Below are 26,909 nucleotides of genomic sequence, written 5' to 3'. Positions count from 1 at the left end.
CCCTTCGGGAGCAAGGGAGAATGAAGAGAACAGGATATAAGGAAAAGATTAGTTCAAAGGTCTAATGGACTGCAGCTACCAAGGTCTCCAGCAGACTGAGTCCAGTACAGCTAGATGGTGCCCGGCTACCACCACTGACTGCTCTGACTGGGATCACAATAGAGGGTCCTGGATAGAGCTGGATAAGAATGTAGAACAAAATTCTAACGCACAAAAAAAGACCAGATTTACTGACCTGACAGAGACTGGAGAAACCCTGAGAGTATGACCCTTGTACACCCTTTTAGCTCAGTGGTGAAGTCACTCCTGAGGTTCACAGTTCAGCCAGGGATTGGATAGCCCCATAAAACAAAATGGAACTAATGAGGCACAGCAGTCCAGGGACAAGGACTAGAATGCAGAAGGGGACAGGAAAGCCGGTGGTAGGGAACCCAAGGTTGAGTAAGGACAGTGTTGACATATAGTGGGGTTGTTAACCATTGTCATAGGGCAATATGTGTACTAACTGTTTAATGAGAAACTTTTTTGTTCTGTAAACCTTCATCTAAAGTGAGAATAGTAGCACAACTGCAAGAACGTAATCAATGTCACCTAATTGTACATGTAAAAATTTTTGAAATGGTGTATCTTTGGCTATGTATATTTTCACCGAAAAAAAAAAAAAAAAAAAAACGTCCTCCAAGGTTAGAAGGGAGAGTGTTCACATGTCATGGGGTTGTTAACCAATGTCATAAGACAATGTGTTTACTGACTGTTTAATGAGAAAGTATTTGTTCTGTAAACCTTCACCTAAAGTACAATAAAAAAAAAAAATAAAAAAAAAATAATATTCTTTAAAGTTTAATTCATTGCTTTATTTATTCAGGAAACATTTATTGAGCACCTACTGTATACCAGGAATGAACTTTGCCCTGGAAATGTAGTGCTAATAAGTGTTTTTAAAAAAAAATCCCATGTTCAGCGATGTCAGTGGGTTGGCCTTGCAGCGTATTCCCTGGTTCTTGTCTCCTTCATCTTAGGGCTTGGACAGTGAGCTGTAATGGGAAGATTAGTGAGCTTGTAGAATGATGTTGGAATTGGCTCTAATAGTCTCTTCTAGAGATGGAGTTAGAGAAGGGTAGACAGCTGTGCTTCCTAAGTTCACTGCCTCTGGAGCCTGGCTGGAGAGAGGAATGCGTGCCTTGGCTTGGGCAGTCCTTAACTTTTCTGGGCTCTGCTCAATTCTCAACAGTTAAGTTATGTTTACTAAAATAAATGCATCCTTCCCTCTAGTGACTCCTCTCACCTTTTTATAATGTGAAAGATACAAAATCTTGCTCAGTTTCGGTTTTTGGTCTTTTTTAGTTGTTCAGTGAAGGTGGTTTGTGTGTGTGTATAGCATTTTACATTGATTTTTTGTTTTCTTTTATTTATTTTTTATTATAGTATTTTATTGTTTTTTGGTGAAAGTTTACACAGCAAATTAGGTTCCCACCTAACAATTTCTGTACATATTGTTCAGTGACATTGGTAACATTTTTCACAATGTGCCAACATTCTCATTTCTGTTTTGGTTCCATTTCCCTTAATCTAGCTTCCCTGCCCACCCCCTCCTTCTCATCTTTGCTTTGGGGTAAATTTTGACCATTTGGTCTCATATAGATGATGTTTTAAAGAAGCACAGAACTCATGGGTGATTATTTTATGCAGCAATCTGTTATTTAGCTGAAAGGTAATCTCCAGGTGTGTCAGGGCGATAATCTCAGGGGTTCCTCTAGTCTCTACCGATCCGGTAAGTCTGGCCCTTTTTAAGAATTAGAGTTTTGTCCTACATTTTTCTTCCATTCTTTCTGGGATCATCTGTTGTGTCCCTCGTCAGAATGGTTGGTAGTGGTAGCTGGGCACCATCTAGGCCTCAGTATAGATGAGGCTGTGGTTCGTGTAGGCTATTAGTCCTGTAGACTAGTTTCTTCTTTGAGTATTTGGTGTCCTTCTTTCTCTTTGGTCTGGATGAGTAGAGACCAATAGTTGTATCTTAGATGGTCACTCACAAGCTTTTAAGATCCCAGGTGCTACTCACCAAACTAGGATATAGAATATAAACTTTATGAACTGTGTTATGCCAATTGACCGAGTTGTCCCACAAGACTATGTTCCTAAGCCTTCAAAGCCAGTAAACCAATCCATGAGGTATTTGGTTATGTCTAGGAAGTATCTGTAACTGTGCCCCCTATGTGCTTTAATATATATATGAATATTTATCTAACACACACATACATGTATGTACATACACCTACAGATATGCCTGTATGTGCACTTGTATATACACATATACCTTCCTATATGCATATATGCATGCATATCTACCTAAGTAACCACACACAGGAGCCCTAGTGGTGTAGTGGTTAAGAGTTATGGCTGCTAACCAATAGGTCGGCAGTTAGAATCCACCAGCTGCTCCTTGGAAACCCTATAGGGCAGTTCTACTCTGTCCTGTCGGGTCACTGTGAACCAGAATTGACTTGACGTCAACAGGTTTGGTTTGGTTTTAGTTTAACCCCACACATATTTTTTTGGCTGTTATTGCAGAATTGTATATATTATAGAACTTGCCAAAAATGTCCCTTATTCTTGTGTACTTTTTAGTGTCATCATTTACCTTGGTCAAGTTGTTCACACTTTACCCACATTCAGTATTGTCTTTCCCGTCACCAAAAATAACAAGTGGCTACTATCTAGAGACTGGTTTTCCTTCCTTATCCCTCCCATTCCTGGTAACCACCAATGAATGTTGATTTCTGCAAGTGTACCTATTCTTGTCTTATAAAAGTACTGTCATACAATATTTGTTCTTTTGTGATTGACGTATTTCATTCAGCATAATGTCCTCTAGATTCATCCATGTTATAACATATTTTGAGAGCTCATCTTTCTTTATAGCTGCATAGTATTCTATTCTGTGTATGTACTACGTTTTGTTTATCTGTTCATCTCTTGATGGGCACTTAGGTTGTTTCCATCATTTTGCTATTGTGAATAATGCTGCAGTGAACATAGGTATGTGTATGTCTGTTTTTGTCACTACTGTTGGATCTCTAGGGTATATACCTAGGAGTGGGATTGGTGGATCTTAAGGTACTTCTATTTCTAGCTTTTGAGGAAGTGCCATACTGTTTTCCATAGTGGTTGTGCCATTTTACGATACCTCCAGCAGTGGATAAGGGTTCCAATCTCTCCACAACCTTGCCAGCATTTGTTGTTTTTTTAGTATCAGTGCCATTTTTTTGCAGGGGTGAGATGATATCTCATTGTAGTTTTGATTTGCATCTCTTTTATGGCTAATAATCACGAGCATCTTTTCATGTGTTTGTTGGCCACTTGAATATCCTCTTTGGTGAAGTGTCTGTTCATGTCCTTTGCACATTTTTGAATTGGATTGTTTGTCTTTTTGTCCTTGAGATGTTGATCTTTTCTATGTAGTTTAGAGATTAGACCCTTATCAGCTTAGAGATTAGATCCTTATCAGCTATGTCATTTTCAAAGATTTTTTCCCCCAGTCTGTAGGTTCTCTTTTTAGTCTTTTGATAAAGTCTTTTGATGAATATAAGTAATTAATATTTAGGAGGTCCCAGTTATCTAATTAGTCTTTGGTTGTTTGTGCGTTCGTAGTTGTGTTTGATAATCTATTTCTGAAGAAAATTAGGTCTTAAAACATTGATTTTTGAATGGCACTTATAATCAAGTTGTTTTTTTTCCACAGTTAAATATTTTAAAAGTATTTATAGATGATGACTTGACAACACTTTTGAGCTTAAATCTTGTTAGAGTGTTGCATAGCTTGTATAGCACTTTCTTTCCTTACTTTGTTTTCTTAGTTTTTTTTCTTTTTTTCTTTTTTAGGGGGTAGGGATAGGGGCTGGAATTCTTCCCTCTCTCCATCTCATCTTCTTGGTCTGCCTCCCTTTTTCCCTTAGTGTAGAAATAATAGTTTCTACTTACAAAAATAACTCAAACAACTCAGGAGTGGAAAAGGTGGAAAATAAATTGGGGGAATTGACACTTTTACAATGCTCAACCTGCTCGTCCAGAACTTGGTAAGTTCTCATCCCGAAAGTCTTTAAAATATATTTATTATGAAAAATGTCCAACATACAGAAAAACAGAAGAAATAGTATAATGAAGCCCCATTATCCATCACCCAGTTTAAACAATTACCAATATATTGCCAATCTTGTTGCATCTATACCTCCCCACTCTGTACCCCTTCCTGGCATAATTTGCATGCCATAGTATTCACTTGTTTATGTGAACAACTTGGTAATACCAAATCTTTTTTGATGTCTGACATTTATTCCCTCATTTTTTTACTTAATGATTTTTTTTTTAAGTTTAAGCAGATTTTAAAAATACATGTCTTGTTGGTGGTGGCATTTTGAAATATTATCCAAAATGCTTTATTTTTTCGCCCCAGGACTATACTGTTCTATTTTGTAAGCATTGACTATTTTGTTTAACCACTTTTTTCTTCTGGGTATTATTAAGCAAAACAAAATGTTTTCCACTTCTATCAAATATATTTTTGTGACATTTTTCTGTAAATGTTATTTTTTCTTTTAATTGTGTCATATGCTAGTATTTTAAACTGGATTTCTAGTATATGTTATTGTTTGCCTGCAATATTTCATGTAAAGCATAGCCCTGCCAGCTCTGTAAACCTCCATAAGGCTTATCTCATCACAATTCCTTCTAATTTCAAGTGATACCATCTTCCTTTCCAAGCAGCAGACTCTCTGGGTGCCTGTTTGTTCCATCGTCTGCAGGTGAAATCCTGGACCACTTCAGAGCTTTATGGTCTCAGTATTTGTGATGCTCTTTAGGACCGTGGAGTACAAAGTGAGGCCACTAAAATATTGCCAGGATGACTGCCCAGTTTTCCATTTCATCTCTTCATCTTGTACTTCTCTGATCCATTTTACACATAACTGCCAGAGTAATCTTTCTAAAATGTAAATCTTATGATAATTCTCACAACTCTTTAGCTCTGAATAAAGTCCTAATTCCCTGTACCATTTTTTTTAAGACCATGGATGATGCCTTCCCCTTCCTCTCTAAATTCTGAGTCTTCCACATACTAATGTCTCTAGTTAGATTAGAACATTACTTGACCCTCTGTAGCTGTTACACCTACTTCACATCTTAGCACAGATGTTTCTTTCTCTGTTAGTCCCTCCAAAATCAACGGCTCTGTGTCCCCTTAGTATCTTGTACAACTTCCTGATGTGTATTCGCTACAACTGATCGTAGTTTTGTTGTTGTTAGGTGCCCTCAAGTCAGTCTGACTCATAGCGACCCTATGTCACAGCAGAATGAAACAGTGCCTAGTCCTGTGCCATCCTCACAGTCGTTGCTATGTTTGAGCCCCATCATTGCAGCCACTGTGTTAGTCCATCTCATTGAGGGTCTTCCTTTTTTTTGCTAACCCTCTACTTTACCAAGCACGATGTCTTTCTCCAGGGACTGGTCCCTCCTGATAACATGTCCAAAGTAAGTGAGACAAAGTCTCATCATCCTCACTTCTAAGGAGTATTCTGGCTGTACTTTTTCCAAGACAGATTTGTTTGTTCTTCTGGCAGTCCATGGTATATTCTGTATTCTTCTCCAACACCGTAATTCAAAGGCTTCTGTTCTTCTTCTGTCTTCCTTATTCATTGTCTAAGTTTTGCATGCATATGAGGTGATTGAAAATACAGTGACTTGAGTCAGGTGCACCTTAGTCCTTAAAGTGACATCTTTACTTTTCAACACTTTAAAGAAGCCTTTTGCAGCAGATTTGCCCAATGCAATATGTTTTTTGTTTTTTTTTTTTTTTTGGTATCTTTATTTTTTTATTATCATATTTTATTTTATTGTACTTTAAGTGAAAGTTTACAATTCAGGTTAATCTCTCATACAAAAATTTACACATGCATCGTTATGTGACCCTAATTTCTCTCCCTATACGGTGACAGCAGACTCCTCCTTTCCACCCCTGATTTCTCGTGTCCATTCAACCAGCTCCTGACCCTCTCTGCCTTCTCATCTCACCTCTGGACAGGAGCTGCCCGTTTAGTTTCATGTATCTGCTTGAGCTAAGAAGCACACTCTTCACGAGTATCATTTTATGTCACATAGTCTAGTCTAATCTTTGAAGAGTTGACCTCGGGAATGGTTTTAGTTCTGGGTTGTCAGAGAGTCTGGGGGCCATGCTTTCTGGGGTTCCTCCAGTCTCAGACCATTAAGTCTGCTGTTTTTACTAGAATTTGAGTTCTGCACCCCACTTTTCTCCTGCTCCATCTGGAACTCTCTGTTGCGTTCCCTGTCAGGGAGGTCATTGGTGATAGCCAGGCACCATCTGGTTCTTCTGGTCTCAGGCTGATGGAGTCTCAGGGTTTATGTGACTCTTTCTGTCTCCTGGACTAATACTTTCCTTGTGTCTTTGGTATTCTTCATTCTCCTTTATTCCAGGTAGGTTGGGACCAATTGGTGCATCTTAGATGGCCGCTTGCCAGCTTCTAAGACCCCAGATGCAACTCACCAAAGTAGGATGCAGAACATTTTCTTAATAAACTTTGTTACGCCAGTTGACCTAGATGTCCCCTGAAAGCATGGACCCCAGACCTCCGCCCCTGCTACTCTGTCTCGATGTGTTTGGTTGTATTCAGGAAACTTCTTAGCTTTGGTTTAGTTGTGTTGACTTCCCCTGTAGTGTGTGCTGTCCTTCCCTTCAGCTAAGATAATTCTTGTCTAGTGTCTAGTTAGTGAATAACCCTCGCCTTCCCTCCCCACTCTCGTAACCATCAAAGAATGTTTTCTTCTGTGTTTAAACCTTTTCTTGAGTTCTTATAATAGTGGTCTTATACGATATTTGTCCTTCTGTGACTGACTAAATTCACTCATCATAATGCCTTCCAGATGCCTCGATGTTATAAGGTGTTTCATGGATTCATTGTTGTACTTTATTGTTACATAGTATACCATTATGTGACTATACCATAATTTGTTTATCCATTTGTCCGTTGATGGGCACCTAGGTTGTTTCCATCTTTTTGCTGTCAGGAACAGTGCTGCAATAAACATGGGTGTGCATATATCTATTTGTTTGACAGCTCTTATTTCTCTAGGACATATTCCAGGGAGTGGGATTGCTGGATCCTATGGTATTTCTATTCCTAGTTTTTTAAGGAAGTGCCAAATCGATTTCCAAAGTGGTTGTACCATGTTACATTCCCACCAACAGTGTATAAGTGTTCCAGTCTCTTCACAACCTCTCCAACATTTATTATTTTGTGTGTTTTGGATTAATGCTAGCCTTATTGGGGTGAGATGGTATTTCATTGTAGTTTTGATTTGCATTTTTCTAACGGCTAATGATCATGAGCATTTCTTCATGCGTCTGTTAGCTGCCTGAATGTCTTCTTGGCGAAGTGCCTGTTCATATCCTTTGCCCATTTTTTAATTGGGTTTAATTTAATTTGTCTTTTTGTTGTTGAGGTTTTGCAGTATCTTGTAGATTTTAGAGATAAGATGCGGATTGGATTTGTTGTAGCCAAAAAATTTTTTCCCAGTCTGTAGGTTGTCTTTTACTCTTTTGGTGAAGTCTTTTGATGAGCAAAAGTGTTTGATTTTTAGGAGCTCCCAGTTATCCAGTTTTTCTTCTGGTGTTTGTGCACTGTTAGTAGTGTTTTGTATTGTTTATGCCATGTATTAGGGCTCCTAGCGTTGTCCCTATTTCTTCTTCCATGATCTTTATCATTTTAGATTTTATATTTAAGTCTTTGATCCATTTTGAGTTAGTTTTTGTGTGTGGTGTGGGGTATGGGTCTTGTTTCAGTTTTTTGCAGGTGGATATCCAGTTATGCCAGCACCATTTGTTAAAGAGACTGTCTTTTCCCCAGTTAATGGACTTTGGGCCTTTGTCAAATATCAGCTGGTCATAGGTGAATGAATTTATGTCTGGATTCTCAATTCTGTTCCATTGGTCTGTGTATCTGCCGTTGTACCAGTACCAGGCAGTTTTGACTACCGTGGCGGTATCATAGGTTCTAAAGTCAGGTAGTGTGAGGCCTCCCACTTTGTTCTTCTTGTTGAGTAATGCTTTACTTATCTGGGGCCTCTTCCCTTTCCATCTGAAGTTGGTGATTTGTTTCTCCATCTCATTAAAAAATGCCAGTGGAATTTGGATTGGGATTACACTGTATCTGTAGATCGCTTTGGGTAGAATTGACAGTTTCACAATCTTGAGTCTTCCTATCCATGAGCAAGGTATGTTTTTCCACTTATGCAGGTCTCTTTTGGTTTCTTGCAGTAGTGTCTTGTAGTTGTCATTGTATAGGTCTTTTACATCACTGGTTAGATTTATTCCTAAGTATTTTATCTTCTCACTGTTTGATTTCTTGACTGCTGCTTCCATGGGAGTTGATTATGGATCCAAGTGAAATGACATCCTTGACAACTTCAATCTTTTTTCTGTTTATCATGATGTTGCTTATTGGTCCAGTTGTGAGGATTTTTGTTTTCTTTACGTTGAGATGTAATCCATACTGAAGGCTGTGGTCTTTGATCTTCATCAATAAGTGCTTCAAGTCCTCTTCGCTTTCAGCAAGCAAGGTTGTATCATTTGCATATTGAAGGTTGTTAGTGAATCTTCTCTAATCCTGATGCCGTGTTCTTCTTCATATAGCCTAGCTTCTCTGATTATTTGCTGAGCATGATTTTATTTACCCCTGTGCTCATCTGTATTTATCTCTGGATTGTACAATCCACAAGAAGAGGAACCATCAAGTTCAACTCAGCTCTAGCATGATGCTCAATTCATCTTTACTGAATGAGAAAAAAATAAATGTAAAAATCAGCCTATAGGCTTGAAGGCCCAGATATTTCTAGCTCCTTTTCTATTTAAGAATTTGTCTGGTAGAGCTGATTTAGCCTACAGTGTCTATTTTCCTTCTTTGAGTAATTTGGAGTTGCCACATATCTTTGGAAATGACTCACATTCTTCAGGATACACTAGCAACAGATTGTCTGGTCTCTGCCCATCAGGTCTATAGTTTAGATGTATCTGAAACTGGTTTGGCTAGTTTAGGGACACCTTTAGTGGGGCTTTCAAAACAGTGTTCGCCCTCAAGGATCAAAAGCTATCTGGAAAGTGACAACATTGGGGTTGAAATTTGAAATTTCAAAATTTCAATGTAAGAATAACATTGAAATAAAATATCTTATGCATTACAATAATTTATAAAAATCCTCTCAAACTTTGGCTAAATTTTTTTCTGAAGAATTTATTTTTATGCGTTAAGTCTTAGGGAGAAAATGTACTTTTGTATTTCTGTATCACATGACTTTGGAAAAGTTTGATTTTATACTTAAGAACTTTTTAAAAATGTAAATACTCTATTTTGTTCTACAGACTAATTTCTATATGTTTATACTGATTTGCTCTGCTTCTCTTACAGTTATGCCCCTTGGTGTCCATCTTGCCAGCAGACCGATGCCGAATGGGAGACATTTGCCAGGAATGGTGAAATACTTCAGATTAGCGTGGGGAAGGTAGATGTCATTCAAGAACCAGGTAGTGTAAATGTTGAACAATAAATGCCGAAGTTTGTTTCCAATTTTTCATTTTGAAATTTTTGAAGCATACAGAAAAGTTGAAAGACTAGAATACTGATTTACCTGTGAACTGACCACCTTGATTCGACAGATAAGATTTTGGCATCTCTGGGTCTGTCTAGTATATGTGTATGTGTATATATATTTATATTTGTATTATTTATTTTTAATTTTTTTTCTTTTTGCCGAACCATTTGAAAGTAGGCTGCAGACATCATGACACTTTAACCTTCAGCACTTCTGCATATTCCATTGTCCCTGTTTATCCCTCACTCTGGGTGATGCAAGCAGTTTGCATTCGGCTGCTAACCTAAAGGTTGGCAGCTTGAACCCACCCAGCAGTGCCACAGAAGAAAGGCCTGGCAATCTGCTTTTGTAAAGACTGTAGCCAAGAAAACCCTATGGAGCAGTTCTATTCTGTAACACGTTGGGTCACCATGAGTTGGAATCAACTCAATGGCAACAGTTTTGGGTCTTTTTTGGTTAGTTGTCCCCCATATGTCTTTTCATAGTTTTTTGAAGCACAATCCAATCAAGGTTCATAAATTGCATCTGGTTGTTAAGTCTTGTTAGTTTTTCGTGACACTGACATTTTGAAGAGAACAGGCCAGGATTTGCCCAAGTGTTTCCTTGTGGTGACATTTACCTTGTTCTTCCGTTTTCTGTAAACTAAAAGTTTGGCCAAGAGGCATGAGTAGATTCAGGTTAGAAATTTATGACAAGAATACTAAGAAGTGTTGCTGTGACTTCATATTGCATCCCATCAGAAGGCACGTACTGTCACCATTAATGATGTTAAGTTTGAGTGCTTGGTTAAGGCGGTGACACCAGACATCTCAGTTATAAAGAAACACCCTCAATTTGTAATTAGCAGGTAATCTGTGGGGTGATACTTTGAGGTTGTGTCCATGATGATCTTTTCTGAATCTTATATTTCACAGTGAATTCTGGTATGGTGAATTTCTAATTTTGTCGTTCTAGCTTCATTTATTGGAGCTCTGGTGGTGCAGTGGTTAAAGCACTTGACTTCTAACTGAGAGCTTGGCAGTTTGAACCCACCAGACACTCCATAGGAGAAAGATGTGGCAGTCTGCTTCTCTAAAGATTTACAGCCTTGGAAACCCTATGGGGCAGTTCTGTTCTGCGCTGTAGGGTCGCTATGAGTCGGAATCAACTCAACAGTTTTTTTTTTTTTCTGCTATCTACATTTATTAGCTGTGAATGCTGAACGTTTTAAAGAGATTAAAAAAAAGGGTCACTTTTACCCCAAAAAGTAAAGGGAGAGAGAGGAAACTCTTTTACATTCTGAAAAGATAGGCACAGTAAATTTGTGTTTAAAAATAACTTTACATATTATATATAAATTGAGAAGAAAAATCGGGCTATTATGATCCAAATCTCTAAAATTTGGCTATTTTCAAGTTTCGTGAAGAAATTATTTTTATTCTATAGATTATCTGTCATCTCATCCCATCTACATCAGTTTTTACCCATTGTATCTCCTTATGAAAAAGAAGAAGTTAGGTATGGAAGTGTAGCTATTCACTTTTATGTAATAACTATTAATTCAGTAAACACAAAGTAATCAATTACCAACTCCCTGGACAACAAAATGGATGGTGTTTGTTAAGATCCATGTGTCTACAAGCCCATGGAGAGAGATTTTTGTAAAAAACTATGCGTCTTTAATCCTTCATCTTTTTAAGCTTGGAAACAAAGCTGCCTCTGTCCATCTGCTGTTTAGAGACAGATACATTATAGTTACTAGTTCCTGGTTTTTTTTGGCTGTTATAGTCAGTTATTCTGTTTGAAGATAAGTCATTGCAATTACATTTTTGCTGAAAACTTAAATCTTTTAGTAGTTTGAAATCAGGTGTGCACCTTGTCAATTAGTGAGCACCAAACACATTCTGTGATGGATTTGTTAGAAATGCAGCTGGCCTACTCACATTTCAGTCATTTGAGTTCATCTACCTGACATAAATTCACAGCATGATTTAAATTAAAAGAAACAGTTATCCTTATGATGGATTCACAAATCTAAAGTCTGATTGAATATAGTCTTTCTATCTAAAATGTAGACTTGCAGCCATTTTTCCATTGTGACTGGATTAAGTACTTTTTTGATAATGAAGTGAGAGAGAAATTAATTATGAAGAAATATGTTAAACACAAAATCAGCAGTGATATATGTAGTGTTTACATAATATAAGCTGTATATACTTGAAATATACATCAAGAAGAAAGGAGAAGAAACAAAATCCAAAAAAAGAGATGATCGTTTTATGTATTAGAACAAATTTTTAAAAAGTGTGCACCACAACCAAACCCAAACCCATTGCCTCCGAGTTGATTCCAACTCATAGCGACGCTATAGGACACAGTAGAACTTCCCCACATGGTTTCTAGGGAGCACCTGGTGGATTCGAACTGCTGACCTTTTGGTTAGCAGCCGTGGCTCTTAACCGCTACACCACCAGGGTTTCCTAAAAGGCGCATGGGTTCTAGAATTATTTTTTTGAATGATAAAAACTTGAGAACTGTAGCTCATAAATAAAAATTAGAAAACAAAATTCTACATGCATGATTGTTTGAGAGGCCTAGAAAATATTTCACTTCATATTATACTATTTTAAGTTATAATTATAAACCTAATGCTTTCAATTTAATCTTTTATAGGGTTTAGAAATTGTATGTGTTTATTCAACAAATACTGGAGGCCTGCCATGCTTCAGGCCCTATTCTAGATACCAGTGACACAAAGGTGAATAAGGAGGACAAAGTCTTGACCCCTCATTGAGCTTACATTCTAGTGAAGGAGATAAACAGTAACAAAAATAAAATGTAACCGGATGTAACCTAATGTTTGATGGTGCTAAGAGCTCTGAATCAAAATAAAGCAGAGTAAAAATGATGGGGGCCACTATTTTAAATAGGGTGGGCAGGGAAGGACTGTTTGCGCAGAGGTTTTGATACACTGAGAAAGTGAACATCAGCAAGCTCTAGAGGAGGCGCCTGGCAGGCAGACGGAGCTGCATGTGCAGGTGGGAGTGTATTTGGCTTATTCGAGGAATGGTATGAACGCCAGTGTGGTATTAGAGATAAACAGGGCCAGTGAGGTGGCTAGGGATCTGATCATGTAGGGTCTTGTTGGCTCTGGCAAGGAGTTTAGATTTTATCTGAAATGTGATAGGAAAGAAGCTACTGGAAAGTTTTGAGCAGGGCAGTGACATGATCTGATCTATGTTTTAAGAGTCCCTTTGACTGCTGTGTGAAAAATTGACTGTAGGAAGTCAGAAGTGGAAGCAGGAGAGTAGTTGGGAGGTTAATACAGTAGTCCAGAGTTGAGAAGATGGTGGCTTAAGACTAGAGTGCTAGCAATAGCTGCAGTGCTCAATGGTTGGATTTGAGATGGGTACATTTAGCTGGAATATCCAAAAGGATTTTCTGATGGATTGGTTATAGGATGTGGTAGAAAGAGGGAATGGAGAAAACTGAGGAAGGATCAGGTTTGGGGCAGGGGTTAAGTTCAGGATATTTAAGAGACAGCCAAATAGCAATGAGCTAGAGATACAAATTTGAGGATCATCAGTGTAGATTGTATTTCTAACCAAGGGAAGCGCTGAGATTACCCAGAGAGTGGGTGCTAGATAAGTGTTTTAAGAACTGAGAGCTAGGGTACTCCAACATTTAGAAGACAAAAAAAGGAAGAAGTTCCAGCAGAGGAAAAGGAGAAGCCAGTGAGGTAAGAGGGAGATGGAGAAGTAGGATGTCCTGGAAGCCAAGTGAAGAGAGGTTGTCTTGTGTGGCACTAACTCACTGGCAAGCTTCTGTGGCAGCTTGCCCCTATTCTTGGAAGCAGAGTAAGTGTTTATTTCTTTTTAATAAATTTAAGATCCTGATTAAACAGTGGAAAACCATTGAACTACTCTATTTCCCCACAGTTGAACACTTTACTGGATATTGCTGTATACAAATTTCAATTTGGTAACAGATATCATTAGTATATTCTTTCATCATGGTTCCCTTGTCGCCGAAGTATCTAGAGAGGGAGAATTTTCTTTTTCTCAGGAAGTAAAATTTAAGAAGAGGATACAGGAAGAATATTTTAATGTTCATCTGTACTGTTTGGTTATGTCTATAACTTTTCCATCAGTTTATCTCATAAGAGATTCTTTTAGGTATTTTAAATAAGATTTTAATTATAACAGAAAATAAGATTTTGAAATGATAAAACTAGGGATTATAAACATGCTGCAGTTTTACAACTGAGATGTAGAAGTCAAAGAAAGGACAGGCCTATGGATTAGTTTGTGTTACATTGCATGTTTCATACTTTATAAACCAGTTGAGCTGACTTTGGGAAATTAAATTTAATGTGTATGTACTTGAACCTTCTGTTCCATGCAGATGAGCTTGGTTGTCAAGGACAGGAAAACAGCAGCTGCTTATAGTGTACCTGTGGGTGATTAGATGTAAACCAGACCTCTACCAAGGTGAAGAATAAGCATTGTACTTAAAACCCTGAATTTATTACAGAAGCCAACTTAGTTTACTGTACTTTAGAGTTTTATTTTTAATTTTATAAATAGTAAAATTTAGTCTTTTTGTATTCTATTAACAACTCTATTTCAATCTCAAAGTTAAGGTTAGTTCTACTTTTTATTGTGTTTTCCTTCTGCTACTGTCTTTGGTGTTAATAACTAACATTTAGTGAGCATTTACTTCAGCCTGTCATCATGTTAAGAACTTACATGCATTTTAGCTTCACAGCAGCTCTGTGAAGAACACACTGTTCATCTCCAAATTACTCACAAAACCAAGGCTCAGAGAGGTTAAGTAACATGCCAAGGCAATACAGCTAACAAGCGGTAGAACAAATGCTATTAGCTATCCCTATTTTCTTAATGTTGAGGTTTAATTTCTTTTATTTTTGCACATCAACATGTAATTTCATACTATAATTTATCTTCTTCCTCTAACCTTTTAACTCTTCTTTTTGTTTTGCTGTATATATTTAAGATAAGTTTGCTGATATTAAAACTTTTTTGGCATTCTAGATTTATGGCCTTTTTATGTTGCAATAGAGTCATCGTTTTAAAGTGGAAGTTAACCTTGAAGTACAAAAGACGTGCAGAAATTTTGGGAGACTTGTGGTTTATTTAAAGGTTTAAAAAGGCACTGGTTTCTTTCATACTTTCTGAAGTTCTTGAAGTGAACCATTACTGAAACCTTGAAATGAGTTACTGTAGTGCTGTTATAATTCTTTGTTAAGATACACACCTAATTTGTTTTTATACCCTGAAACTGCAACCTTAGAACCTCAGATAGTGCTTCTCTATTCCAGGTGGTCATGTTTTAAAAATCCAGGCAATGAAAGTTTCCCTTGACACATGATAGCAACAGTATAAAAGATAGGGACATTTTCAGGGCACTGAGATGAGAACTGGAGCTATCTGACGTCTTTCAGTCTTTCGGAAGTCGCATTTATCTTGCTCTGAATTTCCTGTGGTGTTGGATCTTCAGGGGCTTAGTAGTGTGCCACAATCCACGGAGTACTTACTGTATGGCAGACACTGTGGTCTTTATGCTTTATAAATATAAAATCATTTAAGTGACTGCCCCAGATGAAACCTAGTAAGACACAGAGCTGGGGCTTGACCTCAATCAGGCTAGCTCGAGGAGTCCCTGTGCTTTTCCTCTGTCTGTAATATATAAGACAGGAATGCTTGAAAGAAAACTAAATGCAGCCAGGTGTGTTTATATCTGGAAATACTGTTTTTCTAGTATATAATTAAATGCGTTTTATAAAATTTTTAAAAATTAATTTTTTTTGCCATGGCCAGTGATGACCAAGAATTTATGTAGGATCTAAAAGAACAAGCTAAAAAAAAATTGTTTTAAGTGATGCTTAACATTTATTAGAAACCCTGTCTGATCATTCTGATAAAAATAAAATCTACATAACGTTAAGAAGTGACTGAATACTATTTATTTGTTCATTCTGTTTTAAAAGACCATATGAACAAAGTGTAATTCCTGAACTTAATAACTCACCTTAGATGAAATTTTTGAGTGGTTGTAAGAATCTGTAGCTAAGAGAGAGGTGAGATATGAAACTATTGCTAGTAATTATTTCTAAACCAAAGCATCTGATAATTTTTAAACACTTAGGAATCCTAATACTTTTTCCCCCTGAAAATTTACAGTTGGAAATATACTAAAAGATCTACTTGTTCCCTGCTAGGGTGGAATTGCAAGCAATGTTAAAGGTGAAAAATGCCCTGTGGACAGAGAGCTTGTTACAATCCTTAGTTGACTTCTCCTTAGGTCACTTGTGTTTTTGTATTGCCAGTAATAAAACTTTTGTTGTTTAATGTACAATGATAAAGGTATAGAGAAAATGTTTGTTTTTGTAACATTGCCTTTTTACCCTCAGAGCACTTTGTTTCCTTTTAAGCGCCATAGGGATGTTTTAGAGTCCACTTGGTCTGATATAGGGGTCCCTGGGTGGCATGCACAATCGGTTAAGTGCTTGAGTCTAATTGAAGGTTGGCAGTTTGAACCCATGGAAGAAAAGTCTGGTGATCTGCTTCTAAAAGATTATAACCTTGAGAACCCTGTGGAGTGCAGTTCTCCTTTGCACACGTGGGGTTGCCATGAGTTGGAACTGACTCAACAACAAAAGGTTTGTTTTGTGTGTTTGTGTGTTGTTGTTTGATATGAGGGGAAAAAAAAAGGATCCTTTGGGAACAGTCATTGTCAATTAATACATTATTATACTTTATAAGTGGAAGGAAAGCAAATTTCCCATTTTATTAGAAGTAAAACTTCAAATTTCAAATTGGTGACCAGAAAGATGTAAAATTTGAGTGACTTGATTTAAATGGATAATGTTTGATTTTATCCAGATTGTTCTTGGGGGAGAAAGACAGAAGTGATGAGAAGTTTTAAAATGATGTCTCTGTCATTTTTCCATGCTGGGATAGCCCAAAGAAACCTTCCCTGTGGTTGGGAGGATCCTTTAGCTCTCCTTTTCTTTGTCAGAATCAGGTGTACTCCCTCTTGATGCCCACATATTATTTATTTGTAAACATCTTATTCAGGTTTTTGTTCATAACCCTTTTCTTCATATCATCCATTTTAGTTTTCAGTCATGATTGTGATTAGTTGATTATTTTTCTCTACTGCTAGACTCTAAGCTCTGTGAGAGAACAGAAACTATACATATTTTTGTTTATCTGTGTGTCTTGAACACTTATCACAGTCCCTGGAACAAAAAAGATGCTTAGTAAATATTTGCTGAGTGACTTAAGGGTTTTATTTGTGTGTATCCAGCATAGTACTTAACATATAGTTAGTATTCAGTAAAGGTTTGCTAAGACAAATTGAAAAAAAAATGTTTACTGTACATATATTCTCTTGACAGTAGTTGCAAATTATAAATGTGCAAAGATGGTACAAGATCTTATTATTATTTCATACTCTTTATTCTTTTTAAAAACTTATGCAATAATTAATACCTATAATTTATTGAGTTCTTTACATTGTGCCACACACTGGGCCAAGCACTTTGTACACTTGACCTAATCTAACTTCAGAACAATCCTATGGATAGGCTTTAAAACTTCCATTTTACAGTTGATGTAACTGAAGCTCTTTTCAGTAATTTATTTCAATTCACAGAGCTATTAAAAGGGGAGGTTAGTATTTATCCCATGTTGTATGACTCCAAACCTATCCTCTCAACCACCACGCAATCCTAAATGGGTTCAAGCCAAAAAAACTCCAGGGTAACACATGGAAGATAAGTGAATTGCATGTCAGTGACTGAAAAGTGTTAGGTAAATAGAAATGGTTAAAAATCAAATTTAAGTCAAAAAAATAAATATTAAATGTGATTGAAACATTTAATGATTTAAATAATATGATTATGAAAGCAAGCTCAAGGCTGCTTGTTCTTGGAACTTAAATAAGTGCTTGGATTACACTGAGTTTGACTTTATTTCTTGTTTATGCTTCTTATAGGTTTGAGTGGCCGCTTCTTTGTCACCACACTACCAGCATTTTTTCAGTAAGTTTAAATAATATTCTGGTCTTACGTAGAAGCAATTGATGTGTATCAGGAATGCTTAGTTTTTTTCCATAACAACCATTCATTCATCTTAACGTGAGGGGAGAAAGACCGAACTGCATAGAGTGATAGCTATCAGAAGAGAGGTGTGCCTAGAGAAAGAGAACCTAATTTCATGCAGGAATGAGATGGGGAGAAGGGGTCAGAGAAGATTTTTCTGATGATATAAAAGATAGGATGATTCTTAATAGATAAGCAGGGATTGGTTAAGCAGTCAAGGTGGAGAAGGCCTTTCCAGATACAGGAGGTAGCATGGAAAAGCCCAGGAGAAAATGCTGCACCTTGTGAGAACTGTAACTAGTTTTGTATGGTTGGCCCATAGGGTATTGGGTCATCTGGATGATGAGGCTAGAGAGGCTCAGGGTGGTGATGTTGTAAAGAGAAAAGAAAGGATGGATTTCAGAGATACTTAGAAGGTAGGATCAGTGGGACTTGGTGACTGGTTAACCATAGGGAAAGAAGAGTCAATGATGACTTTAATCAGGCCATGTGTAACCAATGAAAGCTACTGCCATACTTCAAGCTAGGGAACTATTAGAATATGATGAGGTTTGGAAGATAGAGCCAGAAGGGAAAAGAGACGCAGTGTAAAGTGCCCATGCTAATTCCAAATGGAGAAATTCAAGTGACTTTTTTTTTTGGTCAGGATCTAGAGTTCAGAGGAAAGATCTAGACTGGAAATACATATTGGGAATTCATCAGCATTGAGGTAGATAACGGTTGAAATATATGTAGAGAAAACAGATATAATGGGAAAAGAAACAGGTCAAGCATAGAAGCTGGGATTGACCAACATTAGTTTATCTGCAAAGGATGACAAGGAAACTAAGAAGGGATGGTTAGAGTAGTAGGGAGAAGTCCAAATGGTCATGTCAAAAAAGCCACAGGAGAGGAGGAAAAAAGGGGTATGGGTGTTCAATAGTGGACGTTGCCAAACACAGATGAAGTAAAATTGGCAGAAAAGTACTCCATGGATATGGCACTTAGAGAGCTCACATTCGTACCAAGTTGTGAGTGAGTAATAAAGAGGAAGAAATAGCCAATGAAGACTCTTCCCCTAGGAAGCTTAGCTATGGCAAGAGGGTGAGAGGGAAGGAAGGCTGAAGGGAGATGTTAGACTAAGAGGTGCTTTGTTGATTTTGAGGGGAGGAACTCGAATGACAGAATTTTGAAAATGTGGATACAGTTATTTTTAACTTGATAACAATTGCTGTTTTGCTGTTGTAAGAGAAAAATTGAAATAACTAATAGCAAAAATAATGAAAAGTAACTTGGCAGATTAAACGTTGCTAGGAACTCTGCTTATAGTCACAAATTGTGCAGTGAAAAAAAGAATGTTTAATGTTTTCAGCTTTGGAATTTTTCATTTGTAATAGATTAAAATTTATGCATGCCTTCTGGTTTATGTCTGACTGTAATTTTTTTTCTTCATTTTAGCCAATGAAAATTCAGAGTGAAGTTCAGTTATAAAACTAATAGTCAATTTGGTTTTTATTATCTGTAGCACCTATTATTTTAATGGATTTATTTTCTATTTGTTTTTATAATTTATAGTGCAAAGGATGGGATTTTCCGCCGTTACCGGGGCCCGGGAATCTTCGAAGACTTGCAGAATTATATCGTAGAGAAGAAATGGCAATCAGTTGAGCCTCTGACTGGCTGGAAATCCCCGGCTTCTCTAACGTAACTTGTTATTTTTTCAGTGACAAGATGTCATTAATAAAGTGGGAGGTATCAAGTTAACAGCCCTGGGGCCTTGAAAGCCTGCATATTCCTTTCTAATTCCCCAGACCACACATGACCGTGCTTATCCCATGCGGTATTTTTAGTTTTATTACCTACATATGTTTCAGTTAGTTCTTAGTATACTGGAAATTAAGTAGCCAGATTTGAGTGGGTTATAGAAAGCTTCTCCGTTAGCTTTTGCATAAGTCATGCTGATTATTTTCTCTTGAAAAAAATTTAGTATTGAGCACATTTACCATTCTTTCTTCTTTTTAAATTGTTGATAAAATGGAGGAGTAGCTTTTTATTTAATTATAGTTCATGAAGAAATTGCTATTGTATCTCATGCAAAAAATAAAATCTATGGTATCTTTGGCTTCCAAGCAGAATACTGCTGGGAGTAACTTTTGGCCGTGATGATGAAGTATATAGAAGGTGCAAGCCAGGTAAAGAAAACAATAGGGGGAAGAATATTCCTAGGAGAGGATATAGCATGTTCATGGGCTCCAATTTAGAAAAAAGCTTGGTGTAGTTGAGGAGCAGAAAGGTGGTACTACCACAAGCTGAGTAAGAGAGGCAGGCCAAAGCTGGACCACCCAGGGCCTTGTGTCCATGGTGAGGAACTTAGATTTTATCAGTACATGCAATGAGAAACTGACTCTTAACAGAAGACATTGGAGGGAGCAAGAACAGATGAGGTGATACCAGTCAGAAGGGGGTTTTAGGAGCTCAGCCTAGGGTTGGTGGTAGCCTGGATCAGAGTGGCAGCGTGGGGGTGGAGAGAATGGACTGATATAAAATGTTTTAAGGTAGACTTGACCAAGGTGAAGGAAAGAAGGTTTCACAAAAACTCCGGGTCTCTGGTTTAAACACCTGGTGGATTTTGATACCAGTTGCTGATCTGAGCAAAAGAAAATCGAGGATTCTGTATTTGACAAGTTTGAGATGCAGACTTCTTTGTAGAGGTGTCTAGTTGAGTACATGAGATAGATCTCCATGAAGAATTCAGGAGCACAGATAAAAATCTGGGAGTCATCAGCATATAGACAGTGTTCAAAGCCTTAGAAGGGATGGGATCACCTAGACAGAAGGAAAGAGAGAAGAGTAAGCCATGAGAGACCCCAACATTACGAGGTTAGGTAAAGTAGGAGACAGCAAAAGGAAATGAAAAATGAGTACCATTGAGGCAAGAGGAGAGGAGAATGTGGTTTCCCAGAAGCCGAGTAAAGCATGCTTAAGAAGGAGAGTATTTGCTTATGTCCCATGTTACCAAGAAGTGAAGAAAGATAAGTCTGAAACATGGACATAGAATGAAACAATATGAGGACATCATATAAATAGTGTTAGTACAGTAGTCAGGGTGGAAGCCAGATTTAAATGGGTTAAAAATATGTATATATATGTATAGTTTAGTGACAAAGAGGAAATAGCAAGTGTAGAATACTTTTTGGAGAAGTTTGTCTATGAATCTGGAGGGCCACGGGAGGGCCAGGATGCTATTTTTAAAACATGGAAGACAGTAGAGCATGTTTGTATGCCACAGAGGGAGAAGTTGCTAATGTAGGAAGAGAGAATGACTGAAAAGAACCATGTCATTAACAAGACAAAAGGAATGAGATCCAAGGCACAGTGGAGGAATTGAACTGTGGAGGAGCCCTGGGTGCACAGTGGTTAAGCTCTTGGCTTAACCAGCCGCTCCACAGAAGAAAGATGCAGCAATCTGCTTCTGTAAAGATTTCAGACTAGGAAACCCTATGGGGCAGTTCTGCTCTGTCCTACAGGGTCGCTGTGAGTTGGAATCGACTCGACAGCAACGGGTTTTAGGGCAGATAACCCTGATGGCACAGTGGTTAAGCACTTGGCTGCTAACTGAAAGGTCGGAGGTTCAGACCCACTAGGTGATCCTCAGGAGAGAAGACCTGGTGATCTGTAAATGGAAAGCCTTTGAGGCAGTTCTCTATCTTTTAGGGTCCGATGAGTCGGCATTGACTCTACGGCAGTGGGTTTTGATTTCTAGGGCAGATAGACGTCTTTGTAGTAATGAGAAGGTGGATGCAGGTGGATATCAGGCTCAGATTTAGTAGTGGGGAGATAAGAAAGATCACATACTGGCTTCTGATTTCTCAATGACATACAAGGAGTGTTTGATAGCTGAGAGTGCATGGGGTGGGGAGGATGGGTAAGGTTTGAAGAGAGCAAAAAGGAAATTTGCCGTCATCTCAGAGCCTAAAGAAATGCAGTGGGACTGGGCAGTATTGAGTGCTCCTTGAGGTTTGTGAAAAGAGACTAGTAGCTGGTCATGTGATTTTTTTTTTTTTCTTCCCAGTGACATTCAGCTGCTCAGGGTTGGGAGTTTAGCTAGGTATGTCCAATGGAAAGAGAAAAGTCTACAGGAATTTGAATGTGTATGCAGTGGAGTGATTCCAATGATGAGTAGGCTCTATAAGAATGGAAGTGAGTCAGAAAGAGGGAAATACATAGCAAGAAGTGGAGGGGTCAGTAGAGGAGTCATCTCTTTGACTTGAATTTTGGTTTCTTTTTTGTAGTATGTGTAACCAGTGGTTCTCTTTATTAACTAATTTATTTATTTTTAGAATGTCTGGAATGGCTGGTCTTTTTAGCATCTCTGGCAAGATATGGGTAAGTGATCTTAAATATGCCCTTTGAAATTATATTCCCAGAGAGTTTTATTTAAGACTAATAATGTAACTTCTAAACAGTGGGAAAATAAACATTTGATAAATACTTTTATACTTTCACTTTTGTTCTTAAATGACACAACTGTTCTCATGTATAGAAAGACGTAAGTTGAACGGGGACCCATAAGTACTGTGTGAAAGTCATATTTTCTTAGGTCAGTAATGAAACCCTTTATCAAAGCTGAAGGTTCTGTGTGGTTTTACTTCTATCTTGTTTTCCTATTCTTTTGATCGCAACAGATCAAAGAATGGGGAAGCCTGAAAGTGGTTCTATATATATCAGGCGTCAGAAAACTACTGTGAGGACCGACTGCTTGTTTTTGTAAATAAAGTTTTATTGAAACACAGCCAAGTTCATTCATTACCTGTTATTTATGTCTGCTTTTGCAGTACAATGGCAGAGTTGAGTCATTAGAAAGAGATTGTGTGGCCCACAAGCCTAAAATATTTTCTATCTGCCCCTTTAAGAAAAAGCTGTGTACTTATGCTTTATGGGATTGTATCATTGCACTGACTCATTTCAGAGTGTAAGAACTGTTATTCAGGTTAAAATGTTGACTTAAGTAATCTTGAATATGTCACATAGCCTTTTGTTCCTCTTGATCTGTGGGAGTGGGCCAATTCCTACCAGATTTAACAAGATTACTCTAGAATTAAGTATTATCTCCTTAAAATGTTTTTAAAAATATTCAGAGTGAGTCCCTACATTTCTCTTTTCTAAACTATGATTTTTTAGGTCACGCTGTCATATTTGGAACTTAGTATTCAAGAAACTCATGAGGGCTGTTTTCTGTCTCTCATGCACATTGAGGACCCTTTTGTGTCCCAGTTGTATTACATTTTCTGCCTTAGGAGATCAGGAATAGCTAGTTTAGGCTTTTTTGTTGGTTTCGTTTTTGTTTTTAACAGCAGAGACTAGTGGGAGACTTGGATTCCATCTTTTTTCAACTTTTTTTTTTTTTTTGGTATTTATCATATTAAACAATAATAAATATTTTCCCTTCCTCCACATAGTTTGAAATTCATGTGGTTTCCTTCTGCTACTTTCTTAACATTAGTGAGGTATTTTTTCAAGGGCTGAGAATTACTGGGAATTTAGAGTAATGAATTATGCCTTTTGCAGTGTATTGGCACTAAAGGTGGACAGAGCTATATAGTCAATAGCCAGCTGAGAGCCTTGTAGCCTTATAATTTCTGATTCAACAGAATAATTGTAATAGATGGCTGTCAGGAAGCATTGATAGCAGGATCTTAAACAGAACCTAAGATAAGTGCGGATCAAGAGATTAATTTGTTCTGTGGGTTAAGAAGAGATTAGATGAAAGTTGATCATGGCCTTCACTAGTTGTTAAAGAGAAGTTTTACTTTCAGAGACAGAGTGTGAGGGAAGATAAGTAATTGCTCTGACCTTATATAGCTTGGCATTTAGTGCTTAGATAAGCAAGAGTTTAGATAAGGAGTTACAGTTTTTCATTATATCCTGAAAGTGATTACAGTGTGTGGCGTTTGAGCACATCAAGGCCAGAGGTGAGTGTTTTATCTTTGTACACACAGTGCCCAGCTATGGGCAACATAGATGAATTCTGTTTGGATGTGTTGGCCTGTAGAGAAAGCCATTTGGAGAATAGAATAGGACCCATCTCTGAATAACCAATTAAGATGTTGTTCTTAGTGATTGAGAAGTACAGTGTATATAGCATTTATATGTATATTTATGCTGTCTTTCTAGGTATTTAGAAAGAGAAGTAGTAGTTTATAAGATGAACTGTAAAATTTGACACAATTAAAATTCTACATTCTATAAGTTCAGTTTTGTCTAATATTAATACCATGTATATTTGTTTTAGTTAGTATTTCTCTAGAATATCTTCTTATTCCACCTATCTCTTTACTCTCAACTTTTTTGTTTCCGTTTTGTTTTAAGTGAGTCTTATAAAAAATGTATAGCAAGGAGTATATCTTTTAACTGATAAATTTAGTCCATTTATATTTATTGGGATCATAAATGCATCTAGTTTATTTCTGCCATTCTTTTTTTTCTGTTTGTTAGGTTTTATTTTTCCTACTACCATTTATTGGACTTACTGAATATATTTTGTCTTCCTTTCTCCCTTCAGTAATTTGGAAGTTGTTCTGTTATTTTTTTAGAAGCCACGCTTAAGTTTAAACTTACATACTTAACTAGCAAGATCTAAAGTTAATCCTTACAGCCACCCTTCTTCTGAACAATGCAAAGATCTTACAGTGGTTTAATGTTTGCATGTTGTTATTATCTAGGATTTTATTTCAATCTTTTATACCCCCCAAATCACTCATTATTATTTTTTGTTTTATGTGGTCAGTGTATATAGATTTACCCATGTGCTTACAAATTGATTTACACACCAGTGCTTCTTGCCTTCCTATGGGGTTCATGTTCCTTCTCTCCAAAGTTTATCTTTTAATGTCTCTTTCAGTGGAAGTCTGATAGTCATCTTTAATTGGCTCAAAATGTCTATTTTTCCCTAACTCTCAAATGAGAGTTTAGATGTGAGTAGAATTCAGGGCTGACAATCATTTTTTTCTCATCTAGTTAAAACTATTACCCTCTGACCTCTGTTGTTGCTGAATTGGAAATTTGCTTTTTGTTTTCTGCATTTCTTCTGTTAATTTAAGTTATTTTTGTTTCCAGTGTTCTGCAGTTTCACTCTTTGTCCATGTTTGGACACAAAGTGTATCTCTCATGGTTTTTAATATAGAAATTTATTTTATCAGTTTTGAAACATTCTCATCTATTATCTGTATCCTTTTTATCCTTGACTTCTGCAACTCTTGTTAGATATATAATGAAACTTTTCATTCTGTCATCCATGTCTCTTAGTCTTCCTTTTGTATTTTCTTTCTCTCTGTCTCTGCTACAGCTGAGTAATTCTTCAGATCTGTCTTCTAGGTCACTCCAGCTGGGAATAATCTGTTGTTTAACTCTGGCACTGAATTGTTAATGTCAGTGAATATGCATATTTATCACTTACAAGAATTCTAGATTTTTTTCCAGTTCTCTTTTTTCATAGTACCTTGCTTTTTCTTAAGGATTTATATGCTTTTTTTTTTTTATCTTTATAAAAATATTTTTAACAGAACAAACAGAATGGAAATAATGAGAATGTTCACACATTGAGAGGAATGTAACCAATGTCACTGAACAATTTGTGTAGAAATTGTTGAATGGGAAACTAAATTGCTATGTAAACCTTCACTGAAAACAGCATACAATATCATTGAAAACAAAAGAGAGGGAGAGACAAGAAAATACACGAGTTAGGAAATGGTGAAGCCGTTCTCAATTTGCCTACAGTATTTCTCCCTCCTGAATTTCTGTACCATAGCTCTTATCAACCATACCATTATTTAACACTCATTACTGATTACCAGTGTTGTCTCTCATATTATGACATAAATGTTTTCTTTCTTAGTAGATTGTAACCTCTGTATGAGCAGTGTCAAAGGAAACTTTTTTGAGGTGAAGGAAATGCTCACTATCTTGATAATGGCAATCGTTTCATGATTGTATACATACATCAAAATTTATCAAATTGTGCACTTCAAATACATGCAATTTATTGTACTTCAGTTCTACTTGAAAACATAATATTTTTAGAAAGCCGAAAAAAAAATAATCTTATGACAGGGCTCTCATCACCTGTTTTTCTAGAATCCAGTCCTTGGCCTCTTATTCGTAAGGAGTATGTAATCTGGCCTGGTGGGACCAGATCCTTGGCCATCTGTCAGGTCTCTGGTTCCCACTTCACCCTCTAGGTACGCTTTTGCCTTGTTAGCCTTACAAAACCACATACTGAGTTTGTCCTTATAGGTGACAATCCTGCTGGCTTAATTAGCTTATTTAGCTAGCTCTTCAGCTTGCCTGGAGCCCTGGTGGTGCAGTGGTTAAGAGTTTGGCTGCTAATCAAAACGTCAGCAGTTCAAATCCACCGCCCACTCCTTGGAAACCCTGTGGGGCAGTTCTGCTCTGTCCTGTAGGGTTGCTGTGAGTCGGAATCAACTCGACAGCAATGGGTTTGGTTTGGTTGATTCACCTTGCCTGGGATCCTTGCATCAATGTTGAATCTATAATTGAGGGGAACATAATCTATTTCAATTTGTCTCTAGATAATAACAAACTGCAGTACAACCATATTAACACAATGAACAGAAGAAACACTTCACATGGTGTGAGGGCCCAGTGGTGAGGTGGCTAGAACCAAAAGAGTGTGAAATGTCAGAGAAAGAAGATGAAAACACAGAAGAAAAGACATAGTGTGGCTAATACCAGTGAGGCATAATTGTTGGTGCCTATCCAGGATCTCTCTTATCCTACTGAGATTTTTGTGGCTACATGGACAGCAGCAGTCTCCTCTGGGTGGTAACTGGTTAGATATAAAAACCTTCAGAGGGAGACATGTATGTTATGAAATGGAGAAAAAGAACAAAACAGTATGTATAGTTTTATGATTATGTCGAGTTTTTGTCTGTGTACAGGGAAAGGCCTAGAGAGACATTAAAAAAAAAAAAATTGCTGTCGAGTTGATTCTTACTCATAGCGATTCTATAGGACAGAGTAGAACTGCTCCATAGGGTTTCCAAGGAGTGGCTGGTGGATTCAAACTGCCGACCTTTTGGTTAGCAGCCGAACACTTAACCACTGCTCCACCAGGGCTTCAGAGAGACATTAACAGATATCAACAATG

At 37.3% G+C, this 26,909-nt stretch overlaps 1 protein-coding gene across 1 annotated transcript in view; it reads left to right on the top strand.

Annotated features, from left to right (window-relative positions):
* Positions 1-26,909, top strand: part of TMX4 (thioredoxin related transmembrane protein 4) — a 59,943-nt gene that overhangs the window by 13,005 nt on the left and 20,029 nt on the right. Inside the window, exons 2-5 of the mRNA XM_004383053.3 lie at positions 9,471-9,586; positions 17,656-17,701; positions 19,316-19,444; positions 22,081-22,126. Of these exons, the coding sequence (XP_004383110.1) occupies positions 9,471-9,586; positions 17,656-17,701; positions 19,316-19,444; positions 22,081-22,126 (337 nt within the window). The remainder of the gene's footprint in view (positions 1-9,470; positions 9,587-17,655; positions 17,702-19,315; positions 19,445-22,080; positions 22,127-26,909) is intronic.

The sequence above is a fragment of the Trichechus manatus genome, unplaced genomic scaffold, assembly GCF_000243295.1.
Source record: "Trichechus manatus latirostris isolate Lorelei unplaced genomic scaffold, TriManLat1.0 scaffold00104, whole genome shotgun sequence".
NCBI classification, from domain to species: domain Eukaryota; kingdom Metazoa; phylum Chordata; class Mammalia; order Sirenia; family Trichechidae; genus Trichechus; species Trichechus manatus.
Note: the sequence above shows the minus strand (reverse complement) of the source record. Positions and strands in the feature narration are given on the sequence as shown.